This window comes from Acanthopagrus latus, chromosome 20, assembly GCF_904848185.1.
Source record: "Acanthopagrus latus isolate v.2019 chromosome 20, fAcaLat1.1, whole genome shotgun sequence".
NCBI lineage: Eukaryota > Metazoa > Chordata > Actinopteri > Spariformes > Sparidae > Acanthopagrus > Acanthopagrus latus.
The window spans coordinates 17,147,200-17,170,730 of NC_051058.1; the positions used below are offsets into that span (position 1 = coordinate 17,147,200).

Below are 23,531 nucleotides of genomic sequence, written 5' to 3' on the forward strand. Positions count from 1 at the left end.
GCCTGGAGTGCGTTTTTCTATGTGGTTTTTGCTCCGTGACAGTACTGTTTGTGTGTGCATGTGTCCACCACCAGATCAGTGTCTAATTAAGACGAGCTAATACCAGTCCACATGATGTGAGGACGCAGATCTCAAAGGAACAGGAATTCTGGGAAATATTCTTCAATTTCTGGTGGAGAGTTAGAGTCATACTGCTGCTGCTAGAGGCCAGTTAGCTTAGCTTAGCATAAAGTACTGGAAACAGCTACGACGACACTCTATACACTCACCTTTTACCTTTTTCAAACTTGGACTGAGCTGCAGCGATTATCCGTCTATCAAACAATAAACAGAAAAAGTCTGACGATAAGGGATTGTTTAAAGGGACACATGAAGTTCACATGAAAATCAAATAGACATTTTTCCTCTTACCAAGTAAGACATCTCGATTTGTTGGTGTAAGTTGCAGAGTTTGGGAGACATCAGCTGCAGAGATGTCTGCCATCTCCTCAATATAATGGAACTGGACAGTTCTCAGCTTGTGGCGCTCAGAGCGCCAAGATGAATAAATAAAATGTTAGAAAGCAATGTCTCTTTCCAGAAATCATGACCCGGTTACTCAGGATAATCCACAGACCTTATTGTGAGCTGGTTCATGAAACTATTTTCTATCCACCGAGATACGCCCAGTTACTGGATCACTAAAGGACTAAATGTTGAGAGGTTAGCTGACTAAGCTAACTAACGTTACAGGTCACATCTGGTTACAGTGTTGGAGACTGAGCCTTGTTAATTCCTATGAAAGCTGCTCAGTGGCACATGATGGCAGACAAACTCAACTTCATGGTAATCAAATTGATTGACCCCCAGATGATGCACATGAGAGTTTTCCACCAACCAAGCCGGCTGACCTCCGGTTCAACTTGAGTTTAGAATTAACTAATTCCTCGTGTGGTTTTTCTAGACTTTCCACACTTTATTGGATGAAATTGATCAAACCATGAGAGTGGTCATTCTGCTACATTTTACAGAAGCCTCTTTAATAATGTAAACTTGTAGGTCCATTTTGGGCCCCAGTGCATCATGTGACGTTATAATTACACAGTTTATCTACTGCGAAAGTTGGCCTCAAAGCCTTGGGGTCTCGGCTCCACCGTGGAGGACATCTTTAATGTTTTCTGTGCGTTCAATCTGGTAGAAAGAGTAAATTCCCCACCAGGAACTGCTCGCAACAAGTTCTGTGGATTATTTTGAGTGAGCGGTTCATGATTTTTATTGCTGTTGAGGTTTTTTTTGTTGGTTTAAAGACCACAAGCTGAGGGCCATCTAGTTCCATTACAGTCAAGAGAGGGTGCAGTCATCTCTCAGGCTGATATCTCTAGGTAAGAGGGAAAATATGTGCTTTTGATTTTGGGGGGGGGCGGGGTGAACTAAGGAAGTAAGTAAAAATGGAAATATTCTCTGTTTTTCTTGGTTTTTTATGAGCACATTTGTGTACATACGCTTGAGTACCTTAACACAGGCAGATGAATAAACCAGGTTGTTCCATGTAAACGCCATATCCTTGATACGATCAATATCCAGGATACCTGTGCACATGCAAGCGCAGTTTATGGAACTACAGCGGTGTGGCTGTAGCTCAGGAGGCAGATTGGGTCGTCCAGTAATTGGAGGGGTCAATGGTTCGAGTGTAGTAAAGTGCTTTGGGATGTCCAGTAGACAAGAAGAGTGCTCAAGAAATATAACAAAGCCCAATTTACCATAAACCGAATAACAAGATCCTCCATTTTTGTTTCTAATTTAGCGTCATGGCATCAATGCAACACTTGCGAAAAGAAATTGACCTACAGCTCCAATTAAATGAACAAGCTTGGTGGCATTTTGGGCACTTAATTAAAAGGAGACCAAAAAAACTAGAGTGTGTAGCTCAAATAGATTTCCGTATTTTTGTGCTTTCTTGTGCTCTGTTACAGTTTTTCTTGATGGATGACTTTATGATGCTGATTATCGTTAGTTAACAGCCCGTGGTGAACAGAAGGCGCACAGGAGCCGTGTACTATATTTCCCAGGACACTCCTTCTAAAGGGTCTATCTAAACGCGTCAGATTCCCCTGTGCTCCTCTTATTCCCTCTCACCTCTCGCTTTATCAAAGTAAGAAAAAACAGCACCTTCTCTTTCCCGAGTCCCGTTCAGCCTAACTGGGACAGTAGACACACAGAAATACCCCATCGCACACACCGAACGGGGGGCTTTGAAGTATGACTCAGTGCAGTGAACGGTGTAAGTCTCTGCAGAGTTGCTGTTTGCCGGATGAAAAGATCCCCGAGACTGCAGAGAGGAGCCGGCGTCCTCAGGTGAGAGGAGCTACAAGGACCTGCTATTTCAATAAACACCTCCCCAATCTGTCCCTGCTCCCCCCGCCGACTCTCCCTCTCCCCATTCTGCTTTTCCTTTTTCTTTTTTTTTTTGTCTGTTGCTGAACAGCCCGAACAAAAGGCTTGTGTTAGGCTGTAGCCATCTGCCACTGTGCCGTCCTTGACCAAAGCCAGCTAGTACATAGATAAAGCCAAAGCCCTGCTGTATTTATGTGGTAAATAAGGGGGAAAAAAACCACTCCAGCGCTCGTCTTATCATGCACACCTCCAGCGTTTACATCTCATCCACAGAGCCACTGCAGCAGCTCCATAAAGCCGTGATGTTCATTACACCCCAGACAGTAAAGCTTGGAGAGATGAAAACTGGAGACAGAATTACAATCAGATCTGTTTTACTGGTGGAATAAAAGAAATGGAAGGATTGGCTTCAGGGCGCCACTTGATTAAAAGCCAGTGGCCATTTCAGGACATCTCACCCACTGTCAGACTGGGATGGTCTCAGAGTTGAACCTGACTGTCATCACTCGTATTTCCAGCTACAGGATTGTTTCATACATACACTGTTTTACGCACTGTCAACATTTGTGAACAAGAAACCACTGGGTCTTTTAACAAGATGTCAGCGCAATTTGCAGCTGAGTTACAGGCAGCAAAGGTGGATTTTCTTTTATTTTGAACAGATACTTAAAATGAGATGTCGAGACAGTTTATGAAGCGTTTGTGTCAACTCAACAAGCTATGTCTGATGAGATGTCAGGACTGACGTCTGCAGCCGTTAACTGGGGCTTTCGGATCAGACATTGAGAAGATTTCCAGCTGCATTTGTGGCAACAATACCAGATATTTTTTTAACGAGATGTCAGGACATTTTGCAGCTGAAAATCTGGGTATTTGAAGCGAGATGTCAGGATAGTTTCCAGGCATGTGAGCTGCGTCAAAACCAGACGTTTTAAATGAGACGTCAGGACCATTTACATTCAAAAACCAGGTGTTTGTAACGAGGTGTCGGAACAGTTTCCGGCCATACAACAAAACCAGATATTTTTGATGAGACATCAGGACCATTTGCAGCCGATAACCAGGTATTTTTAACAAGACATGAGGACGATTTGCAGCTGTGTGAGTGGTAAAAAACATCCAGACATCTTTGAGGAGATGTTAATTTGTAGCCCGAAAATCTTGTGTTGAAACTTGATGTTGGGACAATTTACAGGCCTTTTGGTGTCAAAAAAACTTTTTTTAACAAGATGTTGGGCCAATTTGCAGCCTTGTCTGTGGTGACAAAACCAGGTAAGCCAAATCCTGATGATCATATCCATATGCTAATGATTTTGAAACATAGTCGTGGATTTCAGAAACATATATTGCCAACATTTATCCCGGTGATTGGGTTAGTGATCTTAACATCTGCATTAGTGTCCTTGCTTTGAGTCTCATCCTGTAACAAGACCTCTTTAGTCCGCCCTGCAAGAGGCTCCAGATAATTAGCTGCTAACTGGCATATATATAGATATTTCTAATAGCATTAACATTGGCTGTAGTCCATTAAAGGGCCCCAGTAGATCACAATGAAGGAAAATGCACGAGATATCCTCGCCATTCTTCTCATTGTAAACTGTTAAAAACTAGACTGTACATTCACCCACAGGTGCAGAACAATCAGCAACGATTGAATCTACAAATTCATATCATGCACACACACACACACACAGATGCCGTGGATCTTTCCTGTTCCTCAGTCCTTGGTTTTCCCTCCTGCCTGCACCTGCATTCTGCCAGACTCCATGTACCCATCTTTCTTTCACGCCTTGTGTCTCAGCAAAACTATGAGACAGTGTATACGCGAGGGAGAGAGTGTGTGTGTGTGTGTGTGTGTGTGTGTGTGTGTGTGTGTGTGTGTGTGTGTGTGTGTGTTTGTGTGTGGTCATGTCAGGAGCTCAAGGTCCTGTTTCAATAAATCATAAAGAGCTCTGTTCCTCTACATGAACAACACACACACACACACACACACACACACACACACACACACACACACACACACACACAGACTGTCTTTCTGCCAGAGACAGCAGCGCATGTGAAGAGGAGAAACTGTGGTTGCATAAAGGAGAAAGACGATAAAGACGATTGTTACATAAATGTGTGCGTGTGTGTGTGTGTGTGTGTGTGTGTGTGAGAGAGCGTGTTTGTGTGTGCGTGTGTGTGTGTATGTGTGTGTGTGTGTGTGTGTGAATGCAGAAAGAGCGTCCTTGCAAGCTGGCTGTCCTGCTGACGTGTGGGGAGTGGAAGGGAATATTATGTCCGTCGGTATCAAACTGTTCTCATCTCTCAACACAAATATGAGGCAGGAGACAAAACAGGTTCACTCCTGTTCCCAATTATGGTATTTTTTTTTCATTATAATTGTTTTATTATTATTGTTCTTTAGTTTGTTGACATCACTTTGAAGTTAGCCAGAAATAAGTAACTCCCTGCAGTCTTGAAACTGTAAATAACGCAGACTCACTTGGCAAAAAAAAAAAAAAAAACATCATTAAAACCAAAACAACAAACTATTTTCAAATGTAACTTAACGGACCCCAGAAACTTATCACGTGTTTTTCTTCTCTTTTGCTACGAATCAGTTTATGAAATACACAAAAACAAAAAGTATAAATTCAGATCTTCTTCTTGTCTCACGTCAGTGTTTCATTTTTCAGCTCCGGCATGAGACTGCACCTGTCGTGACAGTGTGTCTCGTTGTTGTGTTTTGATTTATTTGGATGTCATGCCCTGTCTCCTCTCTTTCAGCTCCCCCTGTGTGTTTTTTCCCTTCGTTACCTCACCTGTCCTCTTCCCTCCTCACCCGCCTCACCTGTTCCTGATCCCCTCGTTAGTGTGTCTGAGGTTGTAGCAGTTCGCTCTCCCTGCACTCTGTCAGCCTCCGTCCGCCTCTTCGTGATGTTCTGTGGTGTTTCCTGCTGTCTCTCCCCCATCGGTGTGTTTGGATTTTGATTTCGTGTTCCTCTTTGTGATTCGAACTTTGCCTTTTTCTTTGCACTTTGTTTAGTTTTTAGTTGCTACCTCTCATGTGGGTTTTTTCTAAGCCTCCTGGTTTTTGTACCTTTCAGCTTGTTGAAATCAAGCTTGCTTTTGTGTCCCATGTGTGTCTGTGTTTGGGTCCACGTCTAGTTTCCCACATTCTGTAATAACAGCAGCCATAGTAGGCGAGGATCTGTTGATCACCCGCGTACACACTGCTACGACATAAACTTTGGGGCTCTGGACAAACAGTTAAAATTGTATTTTTGTTGAGCCGGATTGAGACAGAAATGCTCTGAGATTATGTGATTTTTACCTCTGTATATTAGATGTTTGACTCTTATTTGAATAAAAGGCTGTCTTGCATAGGAAATAAACATGCTCATTAAAAAAAGGGAGTTTTGACATTTCATAGCATCCAGCAGGCCTTTATAAACCGACTATATTCAGTGACTGAAGCATGAGCATCCAAAAGATTTAGAGCTCGCTCACACACACACACACACACACACACACACACAGAGCAAAGACCTCCTACATCCTCACACACCCATAAAGCTTTTTCCACACGCCCTCCCATCATTCACCACTGCCCGGCAGGAAGCACATCAGTATCTCACGCTCTCGGCGACCTGCCGGTGAGCGCAGAGTTGGACAGACTGTGTGGACTCTCCTGGAACGCCTGCATGCGCGTAAACACAGACAAGAAAAACACAGACAAAAGAATATTTGAACAGTCAAAAAAAACCTAACAATCTGGACTGTGGGTGACTGACTGCAACGATGACGGCGATGGCTCTCATAATGTTGGTAATTGTGATGATGAAGATGGCAGCAGCCTCGGCGCCCGACACTGAGACGGATGTTAAACCCGGAGCTGATGAGTCCGTCCTGGCCGAGCAAACCCTGTCAATCTGCAACCAGCTGCCACCCGAGGTCACAGAAATCCCCTCCAACATCTCCAGTGACACTGAATGCCTGTGAGTACAGACACACACACACACACACACACACGTCTACAAATGCAAAAGTTACTGCATCCATTGTAGATGTTTATACGCCACTTGGCTTCTCAAATCTCAGAGGAAGTTGAATTTCTGAGCATATTAATACTGCGAGTTGATTTGTGGCATTGCTGTGTTTTGGTAACGCTCATTATCTCTTGATTCATTCCCCCTTCTGGTTTGCAACTCTACAAAAAACTAGCCTTTTTAAAGCTTTATGTGAAATCATTCCCAGTGTACAGATATGCCAAAAGCAGGAGAACAACAAGAACAACGTGCTCCGGCCAATTTTTTCTTCTACTCTCTCATTTTTAATGGCCTGCTGTGAATTTGATGGTGGCTCTCTCCTGGTATCCTTTTTCTCCATCGTTTGAATTGTTGTGGTTGGATATTGCTGTATTTCATATACTGATTTCTGCTGTAGGACGAGGTGCTAATAAGGTTCTTGTACCTGGGACGTGTGAAGTCGGTGGGTATAAACTTTACAGCCGAGTCTTTGTCGAGAGGAACAAAGCGACCATGAAATGTGCCGCACATGACGGTGGCGCTCCTGATTTTATAGCCTACGATGTTTTGATTCGCCCACCACGTATCTTTCGTAGAGTTTAATAGTTGATGACGATAGAGTTTTCTTTGTTTGTTCATTTTAAATAAGGCCAAATTTCAAGCAGCAGAGTCAAAGATATCCTGACGGTTGAGTCTCAAAGATGAAAATCAAAATCAAAGGGGAGCCTAAATTTCCCACAATGCAACAGCCTTAATGTTAGGTAAATACCAATGTCTTTGATGCTCTCCACCTCCAGGTTTCCTGGGGAAAGCTGTCTGTACAGCCACGGGATAAAGTAAACAGATGTTTCACAGATGTTTTCAGAGTACGGGTAGAACTCCTGAGGAAAACTGATGTGGATCAGTATTACAGAGGTTACGTCCCAAAATAGTAAAAGTCCAATGACCATTTTGCACCAGTACAGATTAATGGAACGTGCAGTGTAGACAATTAAAATCCCATCTCGTGAGCGTGCAGCCATTCAGACCCGTCATTTAGATAATTCCTCTCTAATCCTCGCTCATCTCCTCGTGGCTGAATTTCACTCTAAACTTGCCAATTCTGGTTTTATTACTGTAAACATTCATTCGCCCAGGAAATGTATGCACAGCATGTCTTGTTTGTCCTTGTGGCCCAGCGACCGTCTACAAGAAAAACTTCCTGTAAAGAGAAGTTATTGTCTGCTTTCCGTTTGTCTCGCAAAAACACGTTGCGTTTGTCCTCCAAGTCTGACAAACCCATCAGGGGAATTTTTTCTTCCTATTAGGACATTTGCAAAGTGAATTTTTTGGGGGGAATATTTAAAATTGTGCAAGTGTTTGTGTGTAAACTGTTGATAATAAGATACTGGAGTTATAGTCTTCTTCACTGCATTTGTAAATTTCTGCCAACAACTGTCCACCAGCAGAATATTCTGAAACTTGTTTGCTGTGTATTGTGTTTTCCCTCGTGTTTGCTAAATGCTAAAAGTTAGCATTACATTAACAAAAATAGATAAGCGCGGTGTTACATGCATGAAGGATTACATGTTCAGAATTACGCTGGTATGGTTTCTTGCCAAGAGTAAGACGAGTAGTTGATGCCCGTCTCATGTGTGCGGAGAAAGATGATGAAGCTAATACTAGCAGCCAGCTATCTTAGCTCAGTACAAAGAGAAGAAGCAGGGGCACGCTATTGGCATTGTTGTTTTTAGCTCTAGAGAGCTACCTCAGGCTAGCTGTGTCCCCTTGTTTCCTGTAGCTTACTAGCTAACAAAAAAAGTTCCACATTCAACACTTTTAATAGAATGTGAATGACAGTTTTGATGTAAGAGAGAAATTGCAGAGAAGTTAGCATGCTAACTAGCTAACCATGTTCCATCCCGGTGCAAAGTTCCTTTGCTAGCTCTGTGAACGGCAACACTTAATGAGCTCCCAGTCAGGATGGCAACCTGCGGAGCTAACGGTGCTAACTAGCCAGCTACATTTAGCAGCAGATAGCGGTTAATCTAGTAATATGCTATTTGTTCAGAGAATGAATTTGACAGGTGGTCAATTGCGCTGTTATATAATGATGTTTTAGCCTCCACAGGTGTCACTAAAAGTGACTTAGGTGTTGTTGGACGGAGTGACACACAGCTGGATGAGGCAACTGAGGATGTGTTGCCACGTGGAGTGAACGCTGCCTCGTTGTTTTGGCCCTCTGAGACGTTTTGAAGGAATCTCAGGGCCAGAGGAAAGGAGGAGGTGGGATGGTGGCCGTGGGGTCCGCATGACAATGAAGACTGACTCAAGCTTTTTGCACAAACACTACCTCGCACACGCAAGAACAGAGGGAAGTTTTGATTTGATAAAATAAAAACAAGGCTATACAAATGAAAAAGGCCTACGGTCGACATGGAAACACAGACAAGGACTCACTTGTCTTGAAGAAGCATCTATTCTCAGGAAACGTGTTGTGAACTCCCAGGTGTGTGTTCTCATCTGCTCCACTCTGCTCAAAGGTCAAGGCTCAGGAACGGTGCAGATATCTACAAGTATGTAGCGCTAGATGGCCGTTTCAGAGGGCCACTTGCAAAATAAGCTTGGGATCTTATATAGACATTGTGCACACAGAACATGCTTCTTCCCACATCCCCCACATGAGCAAACTTGTCACGAACTCGCTGAGGCCCTGGTGATTACTACGTTTTCATTTCGGCGAATGCATTCCTGCTGTCTGTGTATCGCCAAGAGCTGATGTGATGTGATGTGATGTGGCTGCTTCTGTACCAACAGGGAAGTTAAGCAGACGCAGATCGCAGTGATTCCCCGGGGCGCTGTCGGCCGCCTGCAGCACCTCGGGATACTGTACGTGAGTGCGTCTGTTGTTCATGTTCATTTTTTTTTTTTCATGTGCAACATGACTGAACTGAGGGAGGTCAAAACACTGAGGATTTGGATCATCAAGAACCAAAAGGAGAAGTGTGGAGGAGGGCGAAGAGTCTCGGTTCAGACCTCATCGACAAATACTTTGTGTTATTCCTTCTGATTTAAAAACAGGAATTTGGTGCTCCACGAGTTTAAACTATATATGATTTTCCTGAAACTAGAAGATGGCCAAAGAGCTTAACATCTGGAATTATATATGTACTAATTGCCTTTTATTGTGTGCTGGAATTTGCCTCCAAAATGTCAGACTGCAAGCTCAAAATTGAGCCACAAATCTGTAGTAATTTGGTTTTATATTCTCTATCAAAAATGTTCCAGCATGTGTTTTTTCCTCCCGAGGGGAAACATGAACGATTACCCCTCATTATTAATTCATGTATCATTTATAATCTCATAGTCAGTCTGTGAGAATACCCTCGCCGATTTCCCTAACGTGAAGTCTTGAAAACCAAAAATATATTCAGTTCACAATCGTAGAAAACAAAACGGAGAAAAGTAGAAAGTCACCCGAGTGGTGAAGCGTGAACCAGACAATAGTTTTTGTTTCTGCATGAAAAAATGATACTGATTGTAAAGAATAGTCACAGATTAATGATTTCCACCCCAAAATTAAATCAAAAGGAAGAATTAAGAATTGAGAGGTGAGGTTTCTGCTGTTTTTTCAAGGCTAAATGAATTTTAAAAAAAAAAAAAACCCAAAACACTGTTTTGTCAATTTAAATGATAACTTTACTTACTGCAAGCCAAGACAGTACCAGTATGTGTGGTCTGGGCACTTGGTCCCAAGGTTCAGCCCAGATGATCTAGTAATGACTGATGTTGCTTGAAGCAGTGAGATTACACTCACACAACAACGAGTGACTGACGGCCAATGTTTCTCCACTACCTTAGCATAATATCTAAGAACGAAGTGCTGGAGAGCATCGGTGCGTTCGCCTTCGCCGGCCTCCTTCAGCTCACCAATATGTGAGTATACATGCAGCCGCAGAAGAGCCGGGGAAAACTCAGTCGAGGAATAATCTTAGCCGGGCGGTGGAGACAAGATGTGTCAAAGAATAAATGTGAATGAACAGCATGCGTTTATGTTTCCCCCCCTCAGCTTCATCTCTGAGAACATGGAGTTGGCGAGTATCGGGGCGTTCGCTTTCTCTGATCTCCCTGAACTCACCGAGATGTGAGTATTACTGGCAGGATAATGGCAGCGGCGAAAGCCAGTAATTGTGAGTCATTCATATTAAATGAGTACGTGACCAAAAGTGTTTTCTTTCAGGACCATAACAAAGTCAAAACACCTGCGACACATCCATCCAGACGCATTCAGGAACATCGTGAAACTCCGGGTTCTGTGAGTGCTCAGAGAGAGGAGGAGGAGGAGGAGGAGGAGGAGGAGGAGGAGGAGGAGGCGGCAGCGGGGAGGAATACTTTCTTCTTCAATTTGTGTTTGTCAAACTGATTGTGAGTCCAAAATGGGTCATGGGTGACAGGCCTACTTCTGAAGAGGGCCCCCACACGACCAGAGACATGATTTTTTAATGAGCTCAGATCCCCTGGAAGAGAAATCAAGTGTCACACTTCATCTGTGAAAAAAGCTAACCATCACGTCAGCCATGTTAAATCTAGCCACCGCAAAAAGATAAAAGGCTATTCAACCGGTCTCAAAGTGACCATTTATAAAGGAAAGTACACCGCCGAAATTCTTTATGGTCATTATCAGAACTGTTACTGTTAAGTATGTCCCAATTTGTGAGAACTGGGACACATAAAAAAGAAACCTTCATGGTGGAGATTTTAACTTTAAACCAGAGCACAAGGACGATGTATTTTGAATTAGACCTCAATTATTTCTGATTTGTATGATTAAATGTCCACGATGTTGCTCCGAGAAAATGATCTTGAACCTAGCTTCAGTGATTTATTTCAGAAAAAGTTAAGTTAGTTCTCTTGAAGGTTGAACACAAAAGTTAATAAAATAAAATCTAAAAGGAAGCATGAAATGTTGCATGAAAAAGGAAAATATGTCTATTCGATTGCCTTTCAGAAATGTTCTGGGATACACTTGTGAAAAAAAAAAACTGTTATATAGTCAAAAAATATCACAGTTTTGTTCCGAAAAGTGGTTTGATATCCAGAATCTTCTAATCAGTCAGTCAGGTGATCCACTGCTTTGGTCCAAAGCTTAAACGGAATAAATAGTAGAGATTCGGGTTCCGAAGTGCCTTTAACCTGCATTCTTTCCAATGGACTCAACTGGTTGCAAAAAGAAATCTGATTTTAGGTAAGCGTATGAGAAAACGACTCTACTTCTCACTTGATTTATTAGCCCAGTAAACAGTTTCCTAATGAGTGTATGGTCTCAATCACAAAGTCTTCTTCAGTAGATTATTGTGTTTATTTTTGTCCCATTTACAGTAAAATGGACGATGGTTTTCTTTAGGGGTGTGGCTGCCTTGTGATTGGCAAGTCGGTACTTTTGGTCGTCCTCTGCAATAATACCAAACTTTAGCTTTTAAAGCACCAGTCAGCAAACCAACAGCTGACATCATAAATGTCCCTTCAACTACCAGGTGGGCTGCCACGAAATTTTGTGCAGGTTCTCATGATCCCATGAGGATGAACCCATGACCCTGACTTTTCATCTAATCAGGTCAAACGTACCAATGTAACATACATAACTTAAGCTACGTGATGTCACTTAATTAGGTCAGGAAGTTAAAATTACTCGCCGCTGACTTTTGGTTTCACAATGGACACTAACAGCTAATTGCTGTTGATACAAGCATAAATTCTGAAACAATCACATTTCCAAATTGAACTAATTAATCAGTGTTTAATGGTCAGATCAATAGATACTGAACGTTAAACTTGTTACGTGTTGTTGCCAAAAAACAGGACAGTTGTTCCAACCGCTCTTTAAATGTCTCAGACTTATCTTTCAGCCAGCGGAGCTCCTCTCTGGAACATCTTGGAAACTCTTCACTTGATATTTTTTATATCTCGGTCAACACAATGAATGTTACATTGTCTGGTTTTATCGCAGTGACTCACCGCGCAGAGTGTCTCTGTTGTTTTTTTCAGAGGTTGAAGTGTGAGAGCAGTAACATTTGGTGCTTAAATCTGCACATCACAGGATCATCTCCAACACCGGACTGAGAATGTTTCCAGACTTCACCAAGATCCACTCGACGGCCCCTGACTTTCTTTTGTAGGTCAACACAGTATACCCCAATGTATATCTGTACATATGAATACACGCTGAAATAAACATCCACCCAGAATTATTCCCTCGTGCATTTGAGCATATAGTTGTGTGCAAAACCAATTTAATTATGCCCAGAGGAGATAACACCAATAAACATGTAACACTGCAGTTGAAACCTACGCACTCTGCAGAACCGAACCTCCAGCCTTTACAGATCCATCTTCAAACTGTCTCATACACACATTTGTCTGTTGTTTCTCTTCATGAAAATGTGGTATTTACTGCTCAGTATTTGTTGCTTACCATGTGTGTTATGTCTGTGTAGTGGCCTGCAAGAGAACAGCCACATCGAGAGAGTCCCCGTCAACGCTTTCAGAGGCCTCTGCACTCAAACTATCAGCGAGATGTGAGAGATTCGTCGCTTTTTTAGAAACATACGCTCCGCCCTCACACAGCTCCGAGTGGGCTTCACATGCGCACTATGAATGTTCCCCGAGATGCTCCCTGCCCTCTTTACTGAGCTCCGTCTTCTCCTACATCTCCGAACACTCTCATTGCTAAAAATTGCCACTTTATTTTTTTTTTTTCGCTGTCCCTCTTTGAAGCGGCTTTAAACCACATGCAGGTGAATATATGTAGGCCGACTGAATCGGAGTCAATACATCAGAGTTGCATGTGTTTTAATCTGGCTTACAAATGTTTGTCATTAATTGATCTTCTGCATGAAAAATGATTTATTTCTATGGCATTATTTTTTTCTATTAACACCCTGGTATACCTCTATATGTTACATTATTGACAGAGGTTATATGTTTATGTAATTGGTATTAAATAATTAAAAACATAACTAATATACAACTTGTGTTGTTAGCTTATGAAACATGATACAGTGCTATATATTATTTTGCCAAATAGAGCATGAAATAGTTTTAAAACATTTAAAAGCAGCTTTAGTGGTTTTGCATTAGTAATGACAATCCAATATATATGGTATATATTTTAATAACACTGACAGGTGCATAATAATCACACTTCCTTTTAATAATTTAGATTCATTTTGCTGCTAATACGTGCTAATTACATTTACCTGACTTAAAACCTTTAGTAGACCACTTTTAAATTGTACCATTGTTGCCTTTACTTAAAGAAAAAGTCAGACATTTAGGGTGTTTTTTCTTGAAAAAGAAAAAAGTTTGATGGGAAGGCTCATTTATGAAGCTACCAACAGAGGCTGCTTAGCTTAGCTTAGCACAAAGACTGGAAACGGGGGACACACAGCTAGCCTGGCTCTGTCAAAAAGGTCAACAGATACACCAAGCAGCAGCTCTAATGCTCATTAACTAACACATGAATCTCTTTTGTATAATCTCGACACAAACTGGAAGTTTGAAACTACAATTCTTCATTTTTACTAGGTGGTGTTTCACCAGCTATGCTAATTAGTTCGACAGGAAAGCCTCCTTGTTGATGAGACACAAGGCTCATCTGCACTCTGGTGTTACGTCCAAAACTGACCAAAAGAGTGTTGCAGAAAATTATGTTTCCCCTTTTTCCTGTGGCCAATTAGTCAAAAGTGCTATTTTTAATGCACCGTTTATTACTGTGCTGTCTCTCATGGCCAATAGTCCTTGAACAGGCTAACAGCTGAAAATAACTTTTGTTAATTACAGCTGATTAACAAAGGAAATAGGGCAAACTGTAAACTACAGCTGGTTTAAAATACCAACCATTAGACTGAGTGGATAAACAGTCAACTACAATGTGCAGTAATATCAATATAAAGTTTGTTTATTGTACATATTAAAATATGATGTGCAAGCTTTACAGGTAGATTTCCATTTAGTTTTTGGTCTTCATGCTAAGCTAAGCTAACAGGCTGCCTGCAGGCTCATGTTTACCTGGCAGATATGAGAGCTGTATCAACCATCTCATCTGACTCTCAGCAAGAAGTGCATTTCCCAAAATGTGAAATTACTTTAAAATTGCGACATGATTGCGTTTACTTGAGCAGAAAAGCAGGATTCAGTTTGCCCACCAGCTTCCAGGTCCAGACCCGTGAAAGTAATGTTCCCGCTAAATAGCGAGAAAAAGGCCGAAAACCAGATCAAGAAGAAGTCTTATATAATATGACTTATTTCCGCATTCATGCAGCTCGAGAGAACAGGAGAACTTCACACGCTAAAATAAGCTTTGATAGTTCAGTTAAGTTTGCTGCTGGGACCGTTCTGTGCCGCAGCCACATGACTGTAATTTGGCTTCTCTCTCTAATGACAGACGGCTCACCAGAAATGGAATCAAGGAGGTGGCAAGTGACGCCTTCAACGGCACAAAGATGCACAGATTGTGAGTCACAGCGCGGAGACACAATTACAAACAGAAGATTTACCAAAAGGTAGCTCTCATATTTTGATTTATTTTTTTTTTCTCTCTCTCTCTTCCCTCCCTCTTTGTCAGGCGCCTCAGTGGCAACCAGCAGCTTACTCACATCAACCCCGACGCCTTTGTGGGTTCCAGTGAGTTGGTGGTACTGTAAGCATGACATCCTACAGTGAACTCACGGCTACGTGATTCACCGTCCTCATGGTCGTCATCACTTATTAATCTCAGGGTGTAGGAGAGAGAGGAGCAGTGTGGCGTGGCGTGTGTGTGTGTGTGTGTTTGTGTGTGTGTAGGGTGGTGGTAAAAAGAAAAAAAAAAATTACACAAAACGTGCCAGATTTACGGTAAAAATAAACAGAGAGCAGGTGAAGTCATTAACGGGAGAGAGAGGGACTTTTTTTTTTTTTTTTTTAATTCTGTGTATTCCCAGAAGAAGAGACACATATTTCTATTGAAGTAGCAATCAGAAAGAAAGTAAAAAAAAAAAAACCTATTTGTTTTTCTCTTTGGCTGTCACTGCTGTAATGTTTTTTCGCTCGACGTCGTCGTAATCACTTGGCAATCAGACAGGCGGCTCCTCCTGTGAATGTTCTATTAAGGAAATTTCAGATGTAGTGTTTTTTACTGATTAAAAAAAAGGGGACTTTGTTGATATAACTTGTCTCAATCAGTGAAATAACTCATCATCGGTAGAACTGGTGTTACATATCACAAACAAGTGAGGACATCTGTTTTGGAATCGCATGAAGCCTGAAAGTTATTGGGACACCCAAAATCAAAAACACATATTTTTTCCTCTCACCTCCAGAGCTATTTATCCATCTAGAATGATTTTCTGTGAGTTGCAGAGTTTTGGAGCTAGCTGCCGAAGAGATCAGATGTCATGATTTATGGAGAGAGAGACGTTGGGTTTTTCAAATTTATTTATTTATCTATCTATCTATCTATCTATCTATCTATCTATCTATCTATCTATCTATCTATCTATCTATCTATCTATCTATCTATCTATCTATCTATCTATCTATTTATTTATTTATTTATTTATTTCATTTTTCCATTATATTCAAAAGGAGGCAGATGTCTCTACGGCTGATTGAGCAATTGAAATGTTCTCAGTTATAAGATCTATCACCAAGAGAACATAGAAGTTTCTTCATTGATGCAGAGACAGATCTCATTGATTGGACAATAAGCGTCACAACTTCACCTATCATGCTTTAAACTCTGAGTGGACATTAGGCTAAAGTAATGTAAGGGGTGAGATATCAGATTTCAGCAGCAACTCACACCAAAACAATCTAGATGGATAAATAGTGCTACAGGTAAGAGGAAAAGTATGTTTTTTGATTTTGGGGTGAACTGTTCCTTTAAACGCCAACTTGTTTGTATTTGTTTCTGCAGGGACGTTTCCCACACAGCCCTCACTTCCCTGCCGGACAACATCCTCGGCGGACTCCAGAAGCTGATGGCGGAGTCCGTCTTCCATCTGAAGGAGCTTCCTCCGCTGCAGCTCTTCAGTAAACTCCAGGAGGCCTACCTGACGTACCCGTCGCACTGCTGCGCCTTCCACAACGTGCACAGGAACAGGTATCATAGGGAGGAAGGAAGGAGGGAAGGAAGGAAGGAGGGAAGGAAGGATGGAAGGAATAATGAAGCTAGAACCAGAAGACAGACAGTTAGCTTAGCTTAGCATAAAGACGGGAAAACAGCTAGCATGGCTACATCCAAGGCAAAAAATACTCAATTTTGCTCTTATTAATTATCTTTAAACACACTTTACTTCTCTACTAATATCATCTTATTAAAGACAATTTACAATTAATAATCAAGTACAATGTGTAAGACTTAACTGTATTTCAATCAATCAATCAATCAATCAAACTTTATTCATTTTACTTTACTTTTAAAGTAATCAATAAAATCGCTTTACAAGTCATTTTTAAAAAATCAGGAAAATTAAGAAATAATAAAAATGATATGGAAAATAAAATGATTTAACTCTAAAAAAATTAAAAGGTAATACAATAGAATTATATTAAATAGTTATATATACATTTTTCTTTTCATTTTGATGCTACTAACCATTTTTACTGCAGTCTTACTGATCCCCAGAGCGTTGATCTTGAAAATCAAAAAAATGTTTTGGTTTGTGCTAGATCGAGTTGGAACGCGCTCTTCTGTTCGCACCCCGACGCTCGGGGCATGCCTCACTTCTACAAGGACCACTGCTCCAACTCCACGGCCATCATCTGCACCCCGACCCAGGACGAACTCAACCCGTGTGAGGACATCATGTCCGCCGTCCCACTACGGATCCTCATCTGGATCATCTCCATCCTCGCCCTGCTGGGGAACACCGCGGTGCTTCTGGTCCTGCTGGGTACGAATTTGAACAATCAAATTTTATGTTTTCATGAAATCATTCTGTGTGGAGTGCAATTTGTCTATTATTTTCCCTTTTCATGAGACTTGAAACTTTTCTTCCACTACATTTAAGAAGCTAATCTACTCTTTACTCCATCTCTGCTTTGTAGATAAAGTGTTTAGAGATTCAACATGAGATTACTGAATAATTTAGCTTCTGACTTTTATCCTTTCTTTACTGCTTTTGTTCTTTACTTGCCCGATGTCCTACTTTCTCTCACCATTTTCCCATATTCTTTTACTGCTGTCTTTCCTTGTGTTATTCATAATTTTCAGCTCCTTCCTTTTTTGTGTATATCCTTTTTTTTTAGATACTTCTATTTCTTGGAATTAGAAGGCTTCACACAGCAACATAACTAACTTTTGCTCTCTTTTACAGTAGGATATCGACCTGAGAACATAGAAAAACTTTAGTTATCTCACATCTATCCATCTGTTTCACAGGCAGCCGCTGCAAACTGACTGTTCCCCGTTTCCTCATGTGCCACTTGGCCTTTTCTGACCTCTGCATGGGCATCTACCTGGTCGTCATAGCGACTGTAGACATAGTCACCCGTGGGCGGTACTATAACCACGCCATAGACTGGCAGACGGGCCTGGGCTGCAGAGCCGCAGGCTTCTTCACGGTGTGTGTGTGTGTGTGTGTGTGTGTGTGTGGCTCTACATGAATAAATCAAGATAAAAATGCAGCTCGAACACTGGAAATGTGTGTGTTTGTGCGCCCGTGCAGGTTTTCGCCAGTGAGCTGTCAGTGTTCACGTTGACAGCGATCACCCTGGAGCGCTGGTACACCATCAAACACGCTCTGCGGCTCGACCGCAAACTTCGCCTGAGACACGCGTGTATCGTCATGACGGCGGGGTGGATCTTCTCCTCCCTCGCCGCCCTGCTGCCCACGGTTGGGGTCAGCAGCTACGGCAAGGTGAGCGCTTCCTTCTCCTTTCAGCTCCATTTTGAGACAGCAGTTTTAGAAGTTGGTTGGGGATGCAAAATGGCGCATGAACTCGAGCTCTTGTAAAATATGCTTTATACGTGCAGGTGAGCATCTGCCTGCCCATGGACGTGGAGTCTCTGGTGTCTCAGGTCTATGTGGTGTCTCTCCTCCTCCTCAACATCCTGGCCTTCTTCTGTGTGTGCGGCTGTTACCTCAGCATCTACCTGACCGTCCACAACCCCTCGTCCGCGCCGGCCCACGCCGACACCAGCGTGGCCCAGCGCATGGCCGTCCTCATCTTCACCGACTTCGTCTGCATGGCTCCCATCTCCTTCTTTGCCGTCTCAGCCGCCCTCAAGCTCCCTCTCATCACCGTCTCAGACGCCAAAATCCTGCTGGTTTTCTTCTACCCGATCAACTCGTGCTCCAACCCCTTCCTGTACGCCTTCAGCAACCGCACCTTCAGGCGGGACTTCTTTCTCCTCTCGGCTCGATTCGGCCTGTTTAAGACCCGGGCGCAGTTTTACCGTACAGAGAGCTCAACCTGTCAGCAGCCAACGTGGATCCCTCCAAAGAGTAGCCACAAGATGCTGTACTCACTGGCCAATGCACTAAGTCTGGATGGGAAACACGAGGGTTGACTGTCATTCAAAAACAGACAGACGTTCTGCTGGATTGTCAAGAGAGGGGTCTTATTTCCATCTCCAGGGAAGTCCTTAAAGTTACAAGAAAATGTATTTCCATCTGTGGAATTTGAACAGACTGTTAGGTCAAAGAAAAAGAATATTGGACGTACATAAACATAAAGTTGCAACATGAAGAAACATTTATTTGGAACTTTTCTGTGGTTTGCTGAAACGTATTTAGCTTTTTTGGGCACATTTGAAACACAAACTGTTGTATCCTGGAGCTCTGAACAGGATCAGGTTACTGATACAACATGCCACAGACGTTCACTGACGGCCCAACATTACCCCAAAGCTGACTCGGCCCTTATGCTTTGGATGACATCGGATGCATCTTTGATTTGTTGCCAGTATCCTTGGCCTGTATGACAGCTGCTCACTGCTCTGGCCTGACCTCAGGCATGCAAATACAGAGGGCACAAGTGTCCACTGTGACACATGGGTAAACTCTCCTACATGCACAGTGTCCATAGTAAAGATAGCTCTAGAACAACTGCAGACACTTTGACCAGATCTAGGTCAAACAGCTGTCCCAGATAATTCCCTGCGTTTGTTTTAAGTCGATTGAAAAGGCCCGATTGGTGGAGTTCACCGCAACTGAGTCTGCAGGCAGGAAGAGCAGAAGCAAGGAGTAAACTGATTTTTCACTCTCACTCTCACTCGTCGTCTTGCGCTCTCAGAAATGCCATCCATCTGGTGTCCCGAGATGATGAAACGAACCGGAGCGCTTTGAAACAGTTTAATAAAGGTTTCGACACTCGGGATATCCAGCACACACGCATCGAGAAAAAAAAGCAACATTCATTTAACATTCAGCATCATGACTGAACGATATTCATTAAGAAACACACCGCAGGGACCCTCTGATTAATAATCTCCTCGTATACTCTGTCTGCTGTGGCTCACCGTGTCCCTGTTACCCTTCAGTTTGCCTGTTTTTATGTTATATATGACAGACGTGTCATTATGTTTGTGAATGAAACTATTATTGCGCCACTCTTGTTTTTATATCTGTGTGTTTTTTGCACAAAATGTATTTTTGTGGTGTTTTTCAGTTATAAACGTGTTTATTAAATCATCTCTTTGTGTGTGGAATGAGTGTATACTTAGTAGTAACAGAAGGTAAAACTCTCTCATGCTGACACACACACACACACACACACACACAGACTATACTGAGCTGCCTTTATCTAGGAATGCCGTCCTTGAGAGCATCCAAGGCTTTCAAGGACAGCATGACCTCCATCGACCTCTGCTCTGTGAGGGTGGGTTGATCTGCAAAGGGGAGACGACACAGCTGCTCTTCATGCTTATTACAGGAGGATGAATATGGCAACTAGATAAGACACACACACACACACACACACACACACACACAGTGAGGAGCAAGCAGCACTGTGTTTCAAGGCAGCAGCTGCAAGGAGAGTCCCAGTGCATCTCATTGATATGGAGACACTGCCTCCTACATGCAGACATCGAACATTCACATGCAGTTATGCTCTTTAACCACCAGGTGCTGCTGCTGCAGGAGTTGCTGTGATCTCTGCTCTGTTATATCAAAGTCACCCTCTCAACTGCACTGGCAGTGGTGTAATGTAACTAAGTAACTAAGTATATTTACTAATATTAATGGTTAGTTAAACTGTTGTTAAAATACATTTCACTGTTTTAAAAACATTTATTATGTTTTATTTTAAAAGGTTTATAAGCATCAGCAGCAACTTTACAATGAACAAATTGTTTAATAATTTTTTTCCCTTGTTTGTTAATACTGAAAACAACTTTTAACTGAATCTAATTTACTATATTCACTATAAATGTACCCATTATCAACTTACATAACTTTATACTTCTACTATTTACTTTTCAGTTAAGTTATGTTAAAACTTTCTCTCCCGTGTAAAATCAGGAATCGGCTAATTTTGTGATTTTTGATTAGATTTTTCCAATTAAGTGAAGCACTATATGTTCCTTTATGGCAGGACTGCCCATAGTGGGGCCCGCAGGTCAAAGGTGGCCCACCACAAGGATCACATTCGTCTGCAAGATGTCTGAGCGAAGTGTACCGAATAATGTTAAAGGGGATTTTGTAAGCACAACAACCAAAACGGTTGTCCCGGAAGAGCTGGAGGAAGTGTCTGGGGAGAGGGAAGTCTGGGTGTCCCTGTTCAGACAGCTGCCCCCTCAGCGATAAGCAGAAGAAGATGGATGGAACAACCAAAACCCCAACAAAGTTAGTTGAACAAGACACAAAAAAAAGATGGTTAGTTCAGGTAATGAAAGATGAATAACAAGCAATACAAATAACATAATAAATAAAGATATTAAATACCATACAAATTAAATGGATTTTAGTAAAAAAGTACAATGTTGATGAAACAAGACAATGACTTGTAAAGAGCAGTGATAGCAAAGTGAGAGTACCCAAAGATTTTCTGTTTTAGGGCCAAAATTGAAACATAATATTTTATCATATTAAGATGCAAAAAGATGATCACAAGTTCCCTTAAATGTCACTACGTCTGCCAGAATAATTACATATGCCACATGTTTAAAGTTCACAATAGCAGTTATCTTTCCTTTTTTTAACTTAAAAACATCAGGTAGGCCAAATTGACCCCTGTAACAGGTCAACGTTGGGTAGTAAATGATATTACACCTTCACCGCACTTCAGAAAATACATTTTGCAATGTCTTTGAGAACATACGTCAGGGTATAGGTCAGGTTTAACAGAGCAGTAACAATAAAATGTGTTGTTCTACAGTGAGTGGAAGTCTTTTATAACATGTTTGTAAAAACAGGATTTGATGCAAAGCAGAGACGTCAAACTATCAATATTTTAAATTCAAAGGGGAACTATGTCGTTTCTAGAGAAGAAATTCAAACTCAGAATTGTAATATTTACAATCTTGATGCAGTAATGATACAAACTCAGAAATATTGATCCTTTCCATAAATCAATAAACAAGCTGCTCTCAGAGGAAAATAAGGTCTCCAGAACACTGTTTGAAGCTAGAAAGGCGGCAGGGTCCGCCACATATAATCAAAGTAAATCCCTATGAAATTGTGTTGTCCTTTAAGTTCAGTTTGATTATTCTGTTTATTCCATCATGAAAACCAAGAGAGCTTGTTTATTAAGTTATTTCTTTTCTGATCAAAATTTCTTCCCCAAAACTGCGTAGTGCACCTTTAACAAATCAAAAAAAAAAAAAAAACAGACAACAGTTGCATACAAGTGTATTCAGCACATCACTGTCACTGTCTGCAACTAAAAATAATGTTAAATCCGAGACAGACTGCTGAAGTTGACTGATACGGCCTCAGTTTGATGTTACTCTGCAGCTCAGGAGTGGAAACAGTGACAGAACTTCTTCTCCTCACCTGCTCACGCAGACAGCACGCGCTTTTTAAGTGTCTAGACACACCAGCAGCAGCGCAAAACAGATTTATCCCCAATTTTTTGCAGTTGGCTCTGCCGCGGAAAGGTGTCCCTGAAGCAGCATCTCGTGGCGTCCCATTTCATGCATTCATCTTAACACAGTGGCAAAATCTGTTAGATAAATCCCTTGTTGTGAATTTTGTCTTCGTGCAGGCGATAAACTCACAGTCACAAGCTCAGTGACAGTACGGTTGGTTTGTTTCTTTTTCATAACATTCAGGGCATCTTGTTGACCTTAATTTGCTGCATGTCACCCTCCTATCTCTCTCTCTCTCCTCTCTCTTCTATTTCAGCCCCTTCACTGAAAAACAATCCAATAAAAAAAAGATTGCATTAAAAAAGTAATAACATCCAACCAGCAGAATGTGGTTCATTTGATAAGAACCCTGCAGCCACACAGTTTATCAGACATTCAGCTATTTCTACTGTATTTTTTTTTCCCACGTATACAATATTTTCTATTTAAAATATCATCAACCACAAACTTTCATGCACAAAAAGATGAATCGCTGCTGCTGCTGGATGTTGGAAGGTGTGGTACAGATCCTCTCCAGACACAATCACAGTCTCAGTGCAGTGCTGCGTCTGCTTAGTACCTTGAGATCATAATCATCCGCAGCCAAACAATGCCATCTGCTGGTCCAATTACATAAAACAATACTAACTGACCGAACATGTTTATTAAAGCGATACTCCACCCAAAAATCTATAATTTAGAACACCCACCGCCTGTGGGCAAAATCAACACTGTGGTTTAGTTTCAGTTTCAGCTCATTGTTGAAGTTAATGTGGATACCAGATATATAACACATGAAGTAGCTGTTCTGTGTTTTATTATAACTGGAACATTTTTTATTATACATTGATTCAATCAATTTGCACATTTAATGTAGCATTAAAAAAACTCAAAATTAGAACAATCAAGGGGAATAGTTTTATTCGGGCTGTTACTGTTTGAATAATTAGGCTAAATAATAAACTTTTCACAAACATAAAATTATTTTGATTAAAAAAAAAAAGATAATATAGAAACATTAAAAACTCTTATTATCAACCTTTCCTGGAGCATAATCCAAGACTCTGCCTTCGTTATGCTCAATATTGTTCTAAAAATCACTCATGTTTACACAT

The 23,531-nt window shown here is 41.5% G+C and overlaps 1 protein-coding gene across 2 annotated transcripts; it reads left to right on the forward strand.

Annotated features, from left to right (window-relative positions):
* The first annotated feature begins 5,273 nt into the window (after positions 1-5,273).
* fshr (follicle stimulating hormone receptor) lies at positions 5,274-20,040 on the forward strand. Of its 2 annotated transcripts, none has more exons than XM_037081136.1 (14): positions 5,274-6,356; positions 9,183-9,254; positions 10,227-10,301; positions 10,435-10,509; positions 10,606-10,680; positions 12,463-12,537; positions 12,860-12,940; positions 14,809-14,877; positions 14,989-15,063; positions 16,318-16,503; positions 17,073-17,296; positions 17,785-17,966; positions 18,071-18,262; positions 18,379-20,040. In XM_037081136.1, the coding sequence occupies exons 1-14, from the start codon at positions 6,160-6,162 to the stop codon at positions 18,913-18,915; spliced, it is 2,115 nt and encodes a 704-aa protein (XP_036937031.1). In that variant the 5' UTR covers positions 5,274-6,159; the 3' UTR covers positions 18,916-20,040. The 2 variants fall into 2 exon arrangements, with proteins under 2 accessions (XP_036937031.1, XP_036937033.1); XM_037081138.1 differs by having other exon boundaries at positions 6,304-6,356; positions 9,183-9,258.
* Positions 20,041-23,531: the final 3,491 nt, after the last annotated feature.